Below are 17,622 nucleotides of genomic sequence, written 5' to 3'. Positions count from 1 at the left end.
GGCGGGCGAGAGGGAAGCAGGCGACTTTTTGGCCACTTTTAATCGCTCGGTATTAATTAACCACAAGTTTTTAAAGAATAAATTTGGTGTTCCGCATAAGACTAACTACAAATCTTTCATATGTAATGGTTAAAAGAGTAACAAAAACAAAGTTTAGTGGTTCTTTAGGGACACCATCACCAAAGAAGACTCGCATTTAATGCCCATATACCATATATTCATATAATAATTCTATTTGGTATATTGACCCTTCAGACACCCTCATCATTATTTCTGATTTAATACCTTGAAATAATAACATTGACTTTAACGTTGTCTATAATCAGACGTGTTATGTACAGTAATGTCCTGTCAATGTTTTGAGAAGGCCCTAGGCTATCAAAATCGACTGTATACAGCTTTTGGTCATCACACTAAAGGGGTTTGATTCCTCCCATGGATGCATTTCTCGCTTTAGCCCAGCAACATAGTGCCCACCAATGTGATAATCTTGGTATCATCAAATATGCAAATCAGGTCACGAAGTAGGAACTATATTCAAGATCTATCACGACGAAGGAAATTATCTTCCTGATTGGAAGAAGCGTTTTTCTGTCTCTCAAACCCAAGCTTGACATTATTCCCTTTCACTATCAAATATGCTTTTGAGTTAGATAATGGTTGTCTATCCGTCACCTCTTCACCAGAAACACCACAGCCACACTGATGAGATCCCTAGTATTGTCACGGTTAGACTACTGCAATTGCCTCTTGATTGGTATTACCAACGACCAACTTCACAGACTGCAGAAGCTGCAGAACACCGCCACCAGGATTATCACACGCACAAAACTATCAAGTCATATCCAACCTGCATTGAAGTCCCTCCACTGGTCGAGAATCAGAGAAAGAATAGAGTTTAAGATTTTAACTCTAACTTACCAAGCACTAAATGGAACAGCATCACTCTATCTCCAAGCCCTTGTCTCACCCTACGTCCCACCGAGGAATCTCAGATCTGCCGATCAATCACTTCTTGTTGTGCCTCGATATAAACTCAAAACTTTCGGACATAGATCCTTCAAACATTCAGCTGCTTTCTTGTGGAATTTTCTCCCTACAGACAATAAATCTGCTCCAACTCTCTCAAGTTTTAAATCTCATCTAAAGACATTTCTTTTTCTTCGCTACTGACTGTCTTGTGTTTGCGCTTAGAGCATGGCCAAGTGTTTTCGAGTCAAGCGCATTACAAATGATCTATATTATTATTATTATGTGCAGTCACATGGGTAGATTGGCCGTATGGGTAGGCCAATACTTATATTAAGTAGCCTTCTGAGGCGCGTCCACTTCAGTGAGTATATTCGTTACCATAATGCGAGGGAAAAGTTCTGGAAATCCCACATTTATCGTTATGAAATAATGTTTTTATAATTGAAATCGTCACAGTTCACACAATATTAAAATGTCTTTAACAGAAATCTGTTTTAGGGTGGACTAAGTATAAATGTGGTTTACTAAATCTATGTTAACCAAACCGGCGTTGATTCACACTGTGTCCTCAATACATTGAGGTTGTTGTGGTGCATGCCGTGCAGAGTTCACTTGGACTTTGCTCACGGTATCCCACTGAACGACTGACTGGGACACCGAGACGACGTGGATATGAGGAGAAAGTGTTTGATCTAGACACAACAACATTCCAGGCAGCGGAACAACATGCACATATACACAGAATATGACAGCCATCCAGCAATGAGTAGACAGCCAGAACCGGAATAATTGAAAATACGACGCATGGGCGATTAGACATGATTTTCATTTAAATCGTTCAGATGAGTTACGAGACGGTGATAGCACAATATAAATACTAGACGCCAGATCTCATGCCGTACCGCATGGATCCATGATTGATGTCGCTACACTACAACCTTGAGCGTTTAACACAGAACGAGCAAGCACTTTTCTCCCGTTATGGTAAAGTCTTGTAGTTAAATTCTTCTTGGCAAATACAAATTATTGGAGTTGGATAATTTCTCCCGAAGCGGATATGGTTAAAGCTTGCCGCTTTGATTGCCTCCTGCAGGCTTAATATAACGTTTAATTTGGCTCGCTGGGTCGGGATAGGGGCAAAGGCATTGCAAGCAAGGAGGAGGATGTCACTTGTAAAGTGAGTGAAACATATTTCATGTAGCAACGTAGTGGCAGTATCTGATCTGGGGGACTTGCAGGAATTGGGTGGAAGGGATGAAGGTGATTTACGATGCCGGGGGCTGATGGTCAGACGATGGTGTCGCCCCGGCTATATAAATCAAGTCAATGATAAAAACTATACCGCTAAGGTGACACAGTATTGACTATAACGAAAAGAGAAAGCTTGTATACAATTGGACTCCGATTTAATCTTGCTATCATTCCGTTAATGGTAATAGTTTGTGGTGTTTGAGATCGCTGATTGACTGTGGATAATGGTTGTTAAACTCGTACCTACGTCTGTGTTTCATGGGAGTTGATTGCATGAGAGGGTCGACCAAGGTTGTATCAAGAATATCATTTAAAGGGGACCTGACACAGCAGCCCGATAGCCGTTTGCAGTTAAGGCGTTGATGCTGTAGCTAATGCCCTATGTGAAACTGAGACATTGTCTCTTAAACTGAAAATAATCACTAACTGTTAGGTTGATATAGATTAAGAGTAGTGAAATCAGACACACTGGTGGTGAACGACATATTTGACGATCCTAATTCGATACGATCAACGTATCAAAGTAAACATGTTAAAAGAATTCATCGTAACTGAATATGCACCGGTCCTCTCCTCCAACCAAGGACTAACTTATAATATTCACCTTTGAAACTATGCTGCTTTGTGGCGTATATGAATCAGATATATGAAACAATCAACATCTATAGCTATAAAAACAGTTCCACACACGTAATTCCCACAATATATAACGATAACACGACACACGACAATTGCAACTAGAAAATGCTCAAAAGATTCATTAGATAATGATCACAATATTAACAGTGCTAAATGAACACTGGAAAAATAGTTTTATCAGATATAATAAATATCCGGTTTACACTGATTACGCAAAACATGCATATGGAATCTCTCATGATAAGAATAAATGCACATCAGATGATCAAATATAAAAATGGACGAACACTGGGTGATAACTCATGGAAAAGAAATGAATGTTTTTAAACAATGATTAGAAGGAACGACTTAATGCACCCTATATGAAAAATAATGAACTATAAATGCAAAGTTCATAATTTTGCATAAATACTAAACAACTATATAAATAATTAATCCGTACTAGATTATAAAGATAGTTTAATGCTATGTATTCTCCAGAGAGGGGGAAACAACTTGATTACTATTCTGTTGTTTTATGTCTTGTGTTAAATGTTCTTGATCTGTTTGATGAAATGGTTTTGTTCAGCGGATGTCCGTACGTGTTACTGCCGTTGAGCCATACAAGCTGATGTGTTTCAGGCCACATGTTGTGCTGGTTATTAACGCATACGCATCTATACCGCAAATATTGCAAGTGAGCTTTCTAACGAAACTCTGTTGAGTATATCACTCATACAAATACTGCCAATATTGAAAGTGTGCTTTCTAGATGAAATCTGTTGGCTATTTCCCTCATACAAATACTTCCAATGTTGCAATGAGCTCTCTTTCAGATCGCTGTGTTGGTTATTTAACGAATACATATTTATATCGCCAGAGTTTCAATGTGCTTTCATACGGATCGTTGTTTTGGTGTACTACTAATACACATACCGACTATGTTGCAATGTGTTTTCAGGAACGCTAACCGTTTTGACCATGACGATTTGCGGGATTGAGAACAAGACAGATTTCCCTAAGATATCCTATATCACGGCCATTGACCTCTATATCGGCGTCTGTTTTGCCTTTGTTTTGGCCACCATACTTGAGTTCGCATTTGTCCATTACTTTACCAAATACGGCACCGGGGAACCTCTACTGTACGAGTCCAGCGATGAGGATGATGATGACAGTGTGTTCGAGGAGGTAATTATTGGAATACGTATTTATGTAAATACTGAACCAATATTATTATCAGCAAGGGGGTATGGAGTTAACACGTGTTGTAAATAACGTGTGGTTTCTCATTGTTGGTGAGGGTGTGGAGGAGCTTAGGGGTAAAAGTGTTCTCTTCTTATGCGAAACACCCGGGTTCGGTTTCCCATATGGGTTTATTTTTAAGCCTATTTATGGTGTTCCCCGCCATGCCACTACTGGGACATTGATAAACGGCGTAAAACCATTCTTAGATTTAAAGTTCCATCAAAATAACCTTCTGTTTATCATTTGGCAGATGCTTAATAGAAGTTGGAAATGCTTTAATGTACAATATCGATCACGCCTGTTCTACCTCATATATGCATGCACATTAAAATAACACATTGCAGCAATCTTTTGACCACTGCCGGGCTACCGTAGTAGTAACTAGTTGTAACTTGTAACGTCACTTGAAAGGCGTTTTCGTTATAGTGTAAGGCAGTTAAATCAGTGGTGTGTCTACAGTAATATAAAATATGAAAAGGCTTTTGAATACAACAATCTTTTAATTTAACGAGTGTGAATTGACAATACGTGAATAAGATGCAAAGGTAATTGAATACTGCAGTGTGATTATGCGTGTCTAATGTGATACAATGCTCTCTTGAGGCAGTTAGTTTTTTTAATCAACCTAAGTCTTTGGAAACCCCGCTCTAAGTCCACTTTGTCAATATTATCCCACGGTATAAGAAATAGATGCCTCAAAGAGACCATTTAGATTTGAAAGACCGCTATCAGACACGTCAAATTCAAGTACAATGCTCTTCGCGTTACGTATTGATTACTCATTAGGACCCATTCTCTATTCTGCAAAAGAGAAATGAAGGTTTTGTATCACTGTACATTTCATCAGTGCTGCAATTGGCAACACAAGGTTACTATTATGTGTAACGAATTAAGATGCCTTAGATTTGATTAAACATGTAAATAGTCTCAATGCCTGATATGTGGTCGAGACGATCTTAATGAAGTTGATATTAAAAAGCAATTCCACATTTCCCAAAGTGATTAAGCGTGATGTCGTTGACGTAACATGATTTGTATTTGTCCTTTAATTCTCGAATTTGTGGATAATAATTATGATTAATAATTTACTCAATACCAGTGGCGCCAACGGTTTCGTTTGCTTTATTCGTCTTGGTTAATAGACCGAGTCAGGTGAAATCTTACATTCTCAGAAAGAAAAAACCCAATCAGAATTTGGTGCAACAGAATCACAAGCTGGCATATAAAACAGGGTGGCTGTCTATTTGCTATAACATTCAAGTCAGAAATGACTCCTATTATGTCGAAACACTTGCTATATCAATCACCATTAAGTCGTATCCGGCAATTTGACATTCTTCAAATCTCCTTTTTTGATTTTAGGTCATAGTGACACGTTATATTTGCATAAAGTTTCAACAAGTAGAAAAAAGGGTAAAGCTATTTTGTCATCAGATTAGTAATGAAGCGCTGTTGAGCACATAATGAGTGAGTGAGTAAAGTTTTAAGCCGCTTTTAGCAATATTCCAGCAATATCACGGCGGGGGACACCAGAAATGGGTTTCACACATTGTAACCACCTGAAGAATCGAACCCGGTTTTCGGCATGACGATCAAAGGCTTTGACCACTAGGCTACTCCACCGCCCCTCAACACATAATAGAGGGGGCGGGGTGGTTGTAACCTGAATGACTATCGTAGATGCTTAAAATATCGGTATGATTAATCGATATTTGAGCATACTATCAAGGATTATTTCAATACAATTGCGATACAATATATCGAGGAAGGGGTTTTCAAATAACAATTTGTTAGGCATTGTCCTTCTCAACAATCAGTTTCAAAATATATTATAAAGTATTGAAACGTCTGTGGGCTTTACATTGTAACCTTGCTACTTTTGCAGACGGAGGAGCACCAAGATCTGGAGTCGAATGGTGTGGACGGAATGCACATACACAAGATAGTGCCTGACCGCAGTCTGAGGGCAACCATCGCGGCCAAGCTGTGTGATTGTATTCACTGTTTGACCCAAACAAAGCGATACTACGGCTTCAAGAAGAAGACGAATGATGGCTACATTAACAGTGTTAGTCAGATTGACAGAACATCTAGAGTGGTGTTTCCGGTGACGTTTTTCATCTTCAATGTGGTGTACTGGGTGTCCTACTCTCGTTGGAAGCTCTAACGTGTTGGAGAGATTTGTTCGTGTGATGTACCTGTATTAGTTTTGTTCACTGAAGATAAATAAGCAATGGAACAGATCCTACGTGGAGAGAGACCATAGAATGAAGCGGAGAATGTATTGCCTGACGTTTATAACAGACGAATTTAGACATTCACAGAGGTTCTATAAGGCTTGGAAAAAGGCAAATATGTACATGATATAAGGTGTATATATGTAAATACTGTGACTTGTATTATTTGGAATGGATGAATCTAGGAAGATGGTACGTGTAACTATAATGAATACATACTTTGTGTACAATTTGTCATCAAGGTTGTCATCACGTCGCTTTCACCTTGTAGAAGTAGATCATTCACCATTTACAAGGAATACCGACAAAATCAATTATGACGTATGATAACGAACACGAATAATACGACCGATTACTCAGACCTTTTTGCAGGTTAAGAGTAATTGTGTCTATCTACATGGCCACACGTATGTTCTTGATGTAAGGTAAGCCTTATGAAATCTATCAATACATGTACATCACATATCACACACACACACACACACACCAAACGCACGCGCACATACATTCACAGAAACATTCTCTCTCACACACACACACACACACACACACACACCACCACCACCCATCCCGCACGCACGCACACACACACACACACACACACACACACACACACACACACACACACACACAGACACAGACACAGACACACGAACACACACGAACACACAGTCCCGTAGTAATATTTCGTGAAAATGACTAACAGCTGGAGTTATTCAAATGATTGAATTTGCTATTTTCCGATTCCTTTCATGAAGGTCTTGAACAGGTGACTAAACAGTTTCCATATGTAATAATTAAGTTGGAACCCTTTCTATGAAAATGTCATTCTTACATTTTCATTCATGTTCATTAGCTTCATGAATGTTTGAATACATAAGAACTCATTTCTTTCACATTGAGTGAATACAATTTCACCTGTGTTCCAAACGCAAACCTTTAACCATTATGCCTGTTACAGTGGTTGTATACCCAACTTGTATCTATCTAACTGCCGGTATCATTGTTGGAGATTCTGTGGCAATGCAGTAGAGGTAATAAAAATGCATTAGCACTTGACAAATACCCTGATCCTGTGAATACAGCTGCTTGTTAAACGTAATCCACATCACCTGTGTTTGTAACGGCATAGAACTATGTATATACACTCACTGTATAATTGTTGGATGGAGTAAAGCATCCTTCATCTTGCAACCCTAATATGTAAAAAAGAATGGACTGTGTATTGTCTGCATACATATCTGTGTGTATAGTATGATGTGGTGGTGTCCTGGCCAATCTTACCACTTGGGATCGCGACCATGCGAAATACATCTGCATCATTTTCAATTAGTTTAATTTTTCATTTAAATGAAATGGCAACTGATGATCGTTAACGTTGTTATTATTCATTGGCTATTAATATATAAGGTATATCATTTGGAACCTTATATTGGTATTTTGGGACCAAGGATTTTAATTGAATGTTGAAGGATAAGAAGTATTATACGCAGTTTTGACAGGGGAGACCATGACTAACCGTTTCTCAAAAACCCGGTGTCATGAACGTACCTTTCCTCTAATGCTTGGAGTTTGGTACATGATTGGTTAGAGAAAATATATACCTATTTTACTCATATAGTTAACGATATTTTTACGGTATTCATGCATTAGGAATATTAATTTGTAATATTTGTAATTGGGCGCGTAAAGATAGATTTGTATCTCAATGTGTATTGAATCTTGTAAGACCTATGTTATGTTGCAATACTGTGTTTATATTGATTCTACACATACATGCAATGCTTCTTGATCGGTTATAGAATTTCTATAACAATTTATATAACAATCCTTATGTAATGAGTATACATATTTCATTTGTTACATAACCATGTCCGAAAATGTATTCAATATACAATCTTTTGATAATAAGATCTTTTATAGGACTAGAATATAAGTAATATGCTGGCTGCTTTGACATAGTTTCTACATATGAATGAAAACAATACACACAGTAGTGAGGTTAGTTTTACAATCTCAGACCAAACATCTGTCTCCAAACACAATGAAAGAGATGCCTCTGTGTTTTCTCCATCCGTAATGTGTTTGGCATGATGTGGACAACTGGATTAGGAGATTTTCATACACTGACTTCATTTTGCACTTCTTTTGGTAATCAGGAAGGACTGCTGTTCCCACCGTCTTTTGTCCGCATCTAACAGCAAATTACATTGAATAACCATGACTGTAACCAATTCCGTGGTTTGTTTTTCATGTGTTACTTGTTTCATGAGGGCTGAAACAACGAAAAAACGGAACAAATTCTTGAAACCAATCGGAATGTATTAGCTTATTTTCATTTGCTTTAAAATTAACTCGAACCAAATAAAATTATAACCGTGGATAAGGGAATGTTAACGAAAAGAATTACAGCAGTAATTGTGTGATATTGAATGTTATTTAATTACCATGACGAATAGTGTTTCACTGATTTTTAAACTTTTAAATGTGATATAATACTGCAAAGATTTGATTATTTTCGTCTGTGCGCTGTGGCAACATTCCTCGAAATCAAATTCTGTGGGAATCAAATCATGACTTGATTAAAACTTCAAACCATTGTAGTATGTCTATATGACCTATGTCTGTGTATTTAACTTTAGTTAAGAACCGGTGCTACTTTGAAGAGTGATATTATTCTTATGATCATGTGACCTTTTAAACCAAAAACATCTGTGTACCTCCAATATGTTTGAACAATTATTAAATCAATTCCAACTCACTAGAGCCCACAATATGATTACAAATATATTTGATTAGTGTGCGGCATCATTCACAAATGTTACGCTTCAGTGACAAAAATGATGTCCTGCGCAATTATTTTTTTTAAGACGGCTACCAAAAGTATGTTCCCGTGTCTTTTTCATTTGGACAATTGACTTACCTTTTCATGTGTTTGTGACCAGCGTTATAGGTGGGACAGGCTATGCCCACCCTTTCTCGAATGCCTGGTATCAGCTCATTTTGATAGTGATTCAAAAACTATCGTGATATACCGTATTTCCTCTAATAAGTGCCGTGAAGCTTAATAAATTAGCTCTCAGACCAGGTGCTTAAAAGGGGCCGGCGCTTGTTGGAGACACGGCGCTTAATAGAGAAAGTACTCTAGTCGGATAAGTAACTCTTCTTTTAGAAACGGTTTTATATGCATGTACATGTATATGGAAAGGGCTATGTTGCTTTGATTAATTGATAGTATAATGATGTGACAGTACATCTGAACTATCATTGTAGTTTCATATATTTTATGTTAATTGACATGTGTTAGGTTAAATCAAAGCGTATTAATGTGCATTCATTGCGAATATAACCTACGTATTTGCTTGCAATACGAATGAACGAAACTAATATTTGTGACTTGTGTTGAAAATGAACTGGACAATCATTGATTAGTCACTTAATAAACTTTCAGAATGAATGCTGTTGCTTGATTTTTTCGTACAAAAGACACGTCTACGTGACTCAGTTCAGAGTGCGGCGTAAAACTAAACTCACTCAGTTCAGTTATATCCGGAATGGTTATAAGCGAGTGGTATGACATGGGTTTGTATTCTAGCGCCCACGTCAACATATGCAGAATCCCCTTTCCTGTCTAACGTAAAAGTGGCTCAGATCTCATAGCCATGATTCGCAAGCATAAGAACACATGTCACCAAGTGAAATGTTGTTTAGCTAACATATAAGCCGCACATAAACATAAATCATACATTTCCCTCACAACAAGCAGCAAATACTCCACTAGTACTGCATAAATGGGATGGATCTGTTCCAGTGAACAATTGACTTGGTCGTGCATGTGTTTGTAACCGGTGTCACCGTTTGGACCGGATATGTTAATTTTTCGCGAGCACCTGTTGTCACTGTTCAGTAGTGATTCATAAGTACAAATGATGAATTCTATAGGGGTCTCTGTCTTTAAGCATGAGATGTTTCCTATGATAATGGAACGATGTTTTTTATTTCATTAAGGGTTTGGTGCTGATAAATATAGTTTTGTCGCTTTTGTTTACAAGCTGAGTAGTCTTCCTATCATGTACACAACTACCCGGATAAAAACGAAAGTAAAATTACCTTTGCAAAACTAATATGCGAGTACTTCTTTATTTTCAATGTCTTAAAACCCCTGTAAGTACACGTGGCTTCGTGTATGAGATAAGCTTAGGCCATTCTACAATGCGTTTAAAGTAGCTTTAATCAGGCAATTTAGCCGCTATTGTTTTTGTGAAATAACAAAATCGATGTGGGTATCTTTTGCATTACACGGATTATCTTCCAATTTTGGATAAACTAGATTCTTATCGATCTGTTGTTGAAAGATATCCTGGAATTGCCTCTCTTGTTTTAGTTATTCAAAGCGTTGATCTGTTTGGTTAAAAGTACTGGCAGTCTTTATTGCCACTTGGGAATGGAGAATAATCAAGCTGAGGAGTATTGTTCTGAACATTGTATTATTATTCCATAGTTATTGGTACTGGAACTATACCAGCAACTGCCAGTATGATACCGTTGTACAAAATCTCTGTATCCACTGTATTTCAAGTATACAGGAGATTGCAGTAAAATATTCCCTGATCTCATCATTGATGGAGTGCGCAATGAAAGAGGACGAACACCGGGTACCATACTGTTGTGTCAGTAGTGAGCAATGACAGTAAACGAACACCGGGTACCATACTGTTGTGTCAGGAGTGTGCAATGACGGTAGACGAACACCGGGTACCATACTGTTGTGTCAGTAGTGTGCAATGACAGTAGACGAACACCTGGTGCCATACTGTTGTGTCAGTAGTGTGCAATGACAGTAGACGAACACCTGGTGCCATACTGTTGTGTCAGTAGTGTGCAATGACAGTAGACGAACACCCGGTGCCATACTGTTGTGTCAGTAGTGTGCAATGACAGTAGACGAACACCTGGTACGATACTGAACACCTGGTACCATACTGTTGTGTCAGTAGTGTGCAATGACAGTAGACGAACACCTGGTGCCATACTGTTGTGTCAGTAGTGTGCAATGACAGTAGACGAACACCTGGTGCCATACTGTTGTGTCAGTAGTGTGCAATGACAGTAGACGAACACCTGGTACCATACTGTTGTGTCAGTAGTGTGCAATGACAGTAGACGAACACCTGGTGCCATACTGTTGTGTCATTAGTGTGCAATGACAGTAGACGAACACCTGGTACCATACTGTTGTGTCAGTAGTGTGCAATGACAGTAGACGAACACCTGGTACCATACTGTTGTGTCAGTAGTGTGCAATGACAGTAGACGAACACCTGGTACCATACTGTTGTGTCAGTAGTGTGCAATGACAGTAGACGAACACCTGGTACCATACTGTTGTGTCATTAGTGTGCAATGACAGTAGACGAACACCTGGTACCATACTGTTGTGTCAGTAGTGTGCAATGACAGTAGACGAACACCTGGTACCATACTGTTGTGTCAGTAGTGTGCAATGACAGTAGACGAACACCTGGTACCAGTACTGTTGTGTGGTACAGTTGTGTGTGCAATGACAGTAGACGAACCTGGTACCATACTGTTGTGTCAGTAGTGTGCAATGACAGTAGACGAACACCGGGTACCATACTGTTGTGTCAGCAGTGTGCAATGACAGTAGACGAACACCGGGTACCATACTGTTGTGTCAGTAGTGTGCAATGACAGAAGACGAACACCTGGTACCATACTGTTGTGTCAGTAGTGTGCAATGACAGTAGGCGAACACCTGGTACCATACGGTTAGTCAGCAGTGTGCAATGACAGAAGACGAACACCTGGTGCCATACTGTTGTGTCAGTAGTGTGCAATGACAGTAGACGAACACCTGGTACCATACTGTTGTGTCAGTAGTGTGCAATGACAGTAGACGAACACCTGGTGCCATACTGTTGTGTCAGTAGTGTGCAATGACAGTAGACGAACACCTGGTACCTTACTGTTGTGTAGTTTTAACTAAGACGGGTTACATAGAATATTATCTGGTACAGGGGTTCCTTGTCAATAAATCATTAGTATACACATTGGCCTTATTGCTCATCTTTTTTTTCCAGGAACAACAACTGTTTTGACCATGACGATTTGTGGAATCGAAAACAAGACAGATTTCCCTAAGATATCCTATATCACGGCCCTAGACATGTACGTGGCAGTGTGCTTTGCCTTTGTTTTGGCCACCATACTTGAGTTCGCATTTGTCCATTACTTTACCAAATACGGCACCGGGGAACCCCTACTGTACGAGTCCACCGATGACGAAGATGCTGACAGTGTGTTCGATGAGGTAATTATTGATATACGTATTTATAGCTATCCTGAGCCAAAATTTTATCAGTTGGTCTCACAGAGAAACGTGCCTCAAATATATACCTGAGGTCCACCATCCACAAAACATCACTCACCCAATAGCCATCATCCATAAGCCATTATCCACGCAATAGCCATTATCTATCCAATAAACATTCTCCACCAACCAGAATTCAATAAACCATTGTCCACCCAATAACCATCACCAATAAACCATTATCCACCAACCATCACCCACCCAATAGCCATCACCCATAAACCATTACCCACCCAATAGCCATCATCCATAAACCATTATCCACCAACCATCACCCATAAACCATTACCCACCCAATAGCCATCATCCATAAACCATTACCCACCAACCATCACCCATAAACCATTACCCACCAACCATCACCCATAAACCATTACCCACCCAATAGCCATCATCCATAAACCATTACCCACCCAATAGCCATCATCCATAAACCATTACCCACCCAATAGCCATCATCCATAAACCATTACCCACCCAATAGCCATCATCCATAAACCATTACCCACCCAATAGCCATCATCCATAAACCATTACCCACCAAATAGCCATCATCCATAAACCATTACCCACCCAATAGCCATCATCCATAAACCATTACCCACCCAATAGCCATCATCCATAAACCATTACCCACCCAATAGCCATCATCCATAAACCATTACCCACCCAATAGCCATCATCCATAAACCATTACCCACCCAATAGGCATCATCCATAAACCATTACCCACCCAATAGCCATCATCCATAAACCATTACCCACCAACCATCACCCATAAACCATTACCCACCCAATAGCCATCATCCATAAACCATTACCCACCCAATAGCCATCATCCATAAACCATTACCCACCCAATAGCCATCATCCATAAACCATTACCCACCCATTCATCCATAAACCATTACCCACCCAATAGCCATCATCCATTAATCATTACCCACCCAATAGCCATCATCCATAAACCATTACCCACCCAATAGCCATCATCCATAAACCATTACCCACCCAATAGCCATCATCCATAAACCATTACCCACCCAATAGCCATCATCCATAAACCATTACCCACCAAATAGCCATCATCCATAAACCATTATCCACCAAATAGCCATCATGCACCCAATAACCTTTATCCACCCGATAACGTTGATCCACCAAATAGCCATTACCTACCAATAACCTATATACACCCGATAATCGTTATCCTCTCAATAGCCACCACCAACCAACCACCACCATCCACTTCAATCCGACTTCTATTAATCCGCCCTATTATTATTCACGTTTCCACCGATAATCTATCCATCTATCCACATTACCGCCATTTACCATCCCTGATGCCATCATTATTCATCACTCATCTATCATTCATCGACAATTTTCCGCCCCTCCCCCTTTACGTTATATCACTGCTTTTACCATCTAAAGGTATATATCTACCGTCCCGCATTGTCTGTCACGAACACGTCATAAATGCTATCTGTACAGCATTGATATACACGTGTTTCCCCATTTTCAACTCAACACGTAATTCTGCATTTGAAGTAATTCTACTTTTTTGCGTTTTCCTCGGGTTTTGGATGTTTTGAATACCCTTGTCAGCCTGATCAATTGGCGTGACACATAAAATGTCCCATTGTCAGGTCTATCCATCCTTGTGTTTACATTTATGAACAAAGCCTCGTAAGCCTGAACGTTTTCATCGCAAATATCGATTGGGTGGATATTCTTCATATGATGTATCAGCTGTTTCCTGTAAGCGTTCCTTCATCTACAATGTGTGAAAAGTGTGTCTGACATTCGCCATAACGTAGCGGTGTTGTTTTCACCCTTCGCGAATGATACACTATTTTACGTTTGACAGGTTGATACAATCGTGTTTTTTCCCAAACATAAGTACCAATGAATTTACAAATAGGTCTCACTGACGAGCACGGTTTCTTTAAAACTAAAATCATGATTAAACTAATATTCATAGCCACAGCACTCAAATAAAGAGTTACAAACTGAAAAAGTAGTCTTGCTTTGATCAAATGTTATTACTTTATTCTTGGCATATAGAAACTAGAATTAAATTATATGGTCAAAAATATTGGAATGCCATGGGGATTCTGTTCACACCAATGACTCAAATGTACATATTAAGACGTCCTAACATCTCTTAAGGACTAGTGTTCTAATTATCCCAGTCTTGTTGTGCAGAATAATGCCCCTTGTTCGTGCCAGGATCCAATAATAGGTTCTAATCAGACGACCGTACATATCGTTTGCACCAGCGTTCTAAAGGTGTCCGGGCAACGACTCAAATACATATATTTTTTCTATATCAGTCCTTTTAGAGGAGAGAACTTTTACCTAAAGAGAGTCTTTTCAGGCAATACACAAAGGATAACTTTGGAAAACAATGATATCACAAATTTTCCTTGGGAGAACGGAAAATAAGCAGGACGTATACTCCAGAACCTCAGCAAAATCTTATGACCCTGTTTTATTTATATTATTACTGCTTTCAAAATTGTATATTGAGAAAACGATACATTGACCACTTTAACATTTCTGCACAGGAAATTCTTTAACAGATTAGATGAAAAGTTATAGGATTACATGAAGTCGATAATGGTTGGTAAATATACATAATTAACAAATCATAATTCGATTCTTCATGGGTACAATAGTAGAAATGTTCGAAATAAAAAAATATCATATCACACACACATACATACATACATACATACATACATACATACATACATACATACATACATACATACATACATACATACATACATACATACATACATACATGAAAGTCACCTTCCGTATGTATGTCTGTCTGTATGTATGGTGTATGTGTGTATGGTGTATGGTGTATGTGTGTATGTGTGTATGTGTGTATGGTGTATGTGTGTATGTGTGTATGGTGTATGTGTGTGTATGGTGTATGTGTGTATGTGTGTATGTGTGTATGGTGTATGTGTGTATGGTGTATGTGTGTGTAAACTAAATGGTATAACTTTAGTGGAGTATTTGCATCATCATTGGCCATACATACTCATACTATTCTTATGTATTACTCGCTTATCTCCTACTAGACTTTCGAAGAAGAACCAGAATGCCCTGACCTAGAATCTAATGGCCTGGATGGATCACACATGCCGAAGCCTGTGAAGGATGGTAACTTCGGGAGGAACGTGCTTGCCAAGGTGTGGGACTGCCTCCATTGTATCACCCACACAAAGGTGTACTATGGCTTTAAGAAAAAGGATATGACTGGTTTCATTAACAGTGTGAGCCAGATTGACAGGTCCTCAAGGGTCATATTTCCTGTGACGTTTTTGATCTTCAATGTGGTGTACTGGGTGTCTTATTGTCGATGGAAGGTGTAACGCGCAGAGACTCTTTAGCTGTGACGTTGTTGTCGAGATCACAGAAGACAAGCGGTGCATTCGGACAAAGCAGGAACGGATGGTTGATTAAATGTTTCTGACCCAATAAAGCCGCTGACGGGAACACGTGGCACATGAAGTGACTTCGCTAGAAGGAACAGGAAATTACCGGACCTGACCTACAAATGGTTTCATGTGGAAGCACCGAAAACCAACTGAGGAGGAGACAGACGTAGTTATATATAACATGGCAATGTACTTCGACAACAAACGTGTAAACGAAACAGAAAGTGCTCATAATCAAACACTAGCTGTGCAATAATAACTTCAAATATTTCCATGTTAAAAGAACGACGAATATGTGAAAATATGTTTTATAACCTACACGGCAATATAAAGTGAGCCCTCGAAAAAGTTTCCGTTGGGCGAAAAAAGAAATAAATGTGTCAAATATGTATGAATGAATCACTGGAAATCAGTGATGACACCAGGTGTTCAAACGGTCCTTTTTTCGGATTGAAGTAGCTGAGATGTATATACGAGTAAGTTGTACGTGTGTTTCAAGATTTATATTTCATATATTGTCCATGTCTCACATGCCTCGCAAATGGATATCAGTATATATCCTATTCCTATTTGCAAATTCCTAGTTGATGAACACATTTCAATATTGTATAATCTATAAACTCGTTTAATCTAATTCTTCCTTTTATAACCACATTGTTTCTTTCGGAGAATCCTCTATCATAAATATATGGCAGTCTTGAAAAGCAATATTTCATGTTTGTGATTGTGAGAGATGAATATATGGATATATTAATATTCTGGTTTCTTTTTTAGGATGACGAGTAGGTTTAGATTAGAATGTTCTTCATTGTGAATATGTAACATGTCCTGTTAGGCATTCCACTGTATTTGAACAACTGAGCGAGAAAATGTTTTAACATGATACGTTCATGCATGTTTTTGTGTATGTTAAGAATGCATCCGTGTATTTATTAAACATGCCACTGAAGAGTGTCTTCGTTATGGATTTCTAATATTTCTTTACACTTATTGTCAATGTTGAAGTATGATATAAATCCACATGCATAATTCAAATTTGGACTGTTTATCTTCGTCAGCTTCTCATGTTACCACTGTTTGTATGTACTTAAAACCAGTTGGACCACACCGATCGCGACTTGGTAATTTTTGAAAATCAATTGCACACTGGACGTTTTTAAGGGTTTTCGCATTAATTGATTGGCGTGTTTTAAAGAGTGTTTTCAACAATCTGATAGGTTGAAAAAACTTGATTAAGTGGGATTCGAAGTTCGGAAACCTCCTGGTCCATTCACTGCGTATGATTACGTTCTGGATAAGTAGTTTTTTTCTTCTTAATCCCAATTTTGAAACGCTTGGTCATTCGGCTTGGTTGATCAATATTTATCAGAAAAAAGCAATTTAGCAGTTTTTCCCAACATTCAGCCAACCAGGCGGGTTCGTCATCACAGACAATATCCCACTGTAT

General features: G+C 38.7%; 1 protein-coding gene across 2 annotated transcripts in view; it reads left to right on the top strand.

Moving 5' to 3' along the window:
• LOC124262925 (gamma-aminobutyric acid receptor alpha-like) overlaps positions 1 to 17,134 on the top strand; it is an 80,035-nt gene extending 62,901 nt beyond the window's left edge. Inside the window, exons 9-10 of one of the 2 annotated variants that reach the window (XM_046697526.1) lie at positions 12,428 to 12,657; positions 15,816 to 17,134. In XM_046697526.1, coding sequence (XP_046553482.1) covers positions 12,428 to 12,657; positions 15,816 to 16,109 — 524 coding nt within the window. In that variant the 3' untranslated portion in view covers positions 16,110 to 17,134. Of the gene's footprint in view, positions 1 to 3,802; positions 4,033 to 5,974; positions 6,415 to 12,427; positions 12,658 to 15,815 lie in introns of those variants that run through there. The other variant, XM_046697527.1, reaches the window with a different exon arrangement.
• Positions 17,135 to 17,622: the final 488 nt, after the last annotated feature.

The sequence above is a fragment of the Haliotis rubra genome, unplaced genomic scaffold (genome assembly GCF_003918875.1).
Source record: "Haliotis rubra isolate DU_JTF1 unplaced genomic scaffold, ASM391887v1 Scf86, whole genome shotgun sequence".
Taxonomy (NCBI): Eukaryota; Metazoa; Mollusca; class Gastropoda; order Lepetellida; family Haliotidae; genus Haliotis; species Haliotis rubra.
Note: the sequence above shows the minus strand (reverse complement) of the source record. Positions and strands in the feature narration are given on the sequence as shown.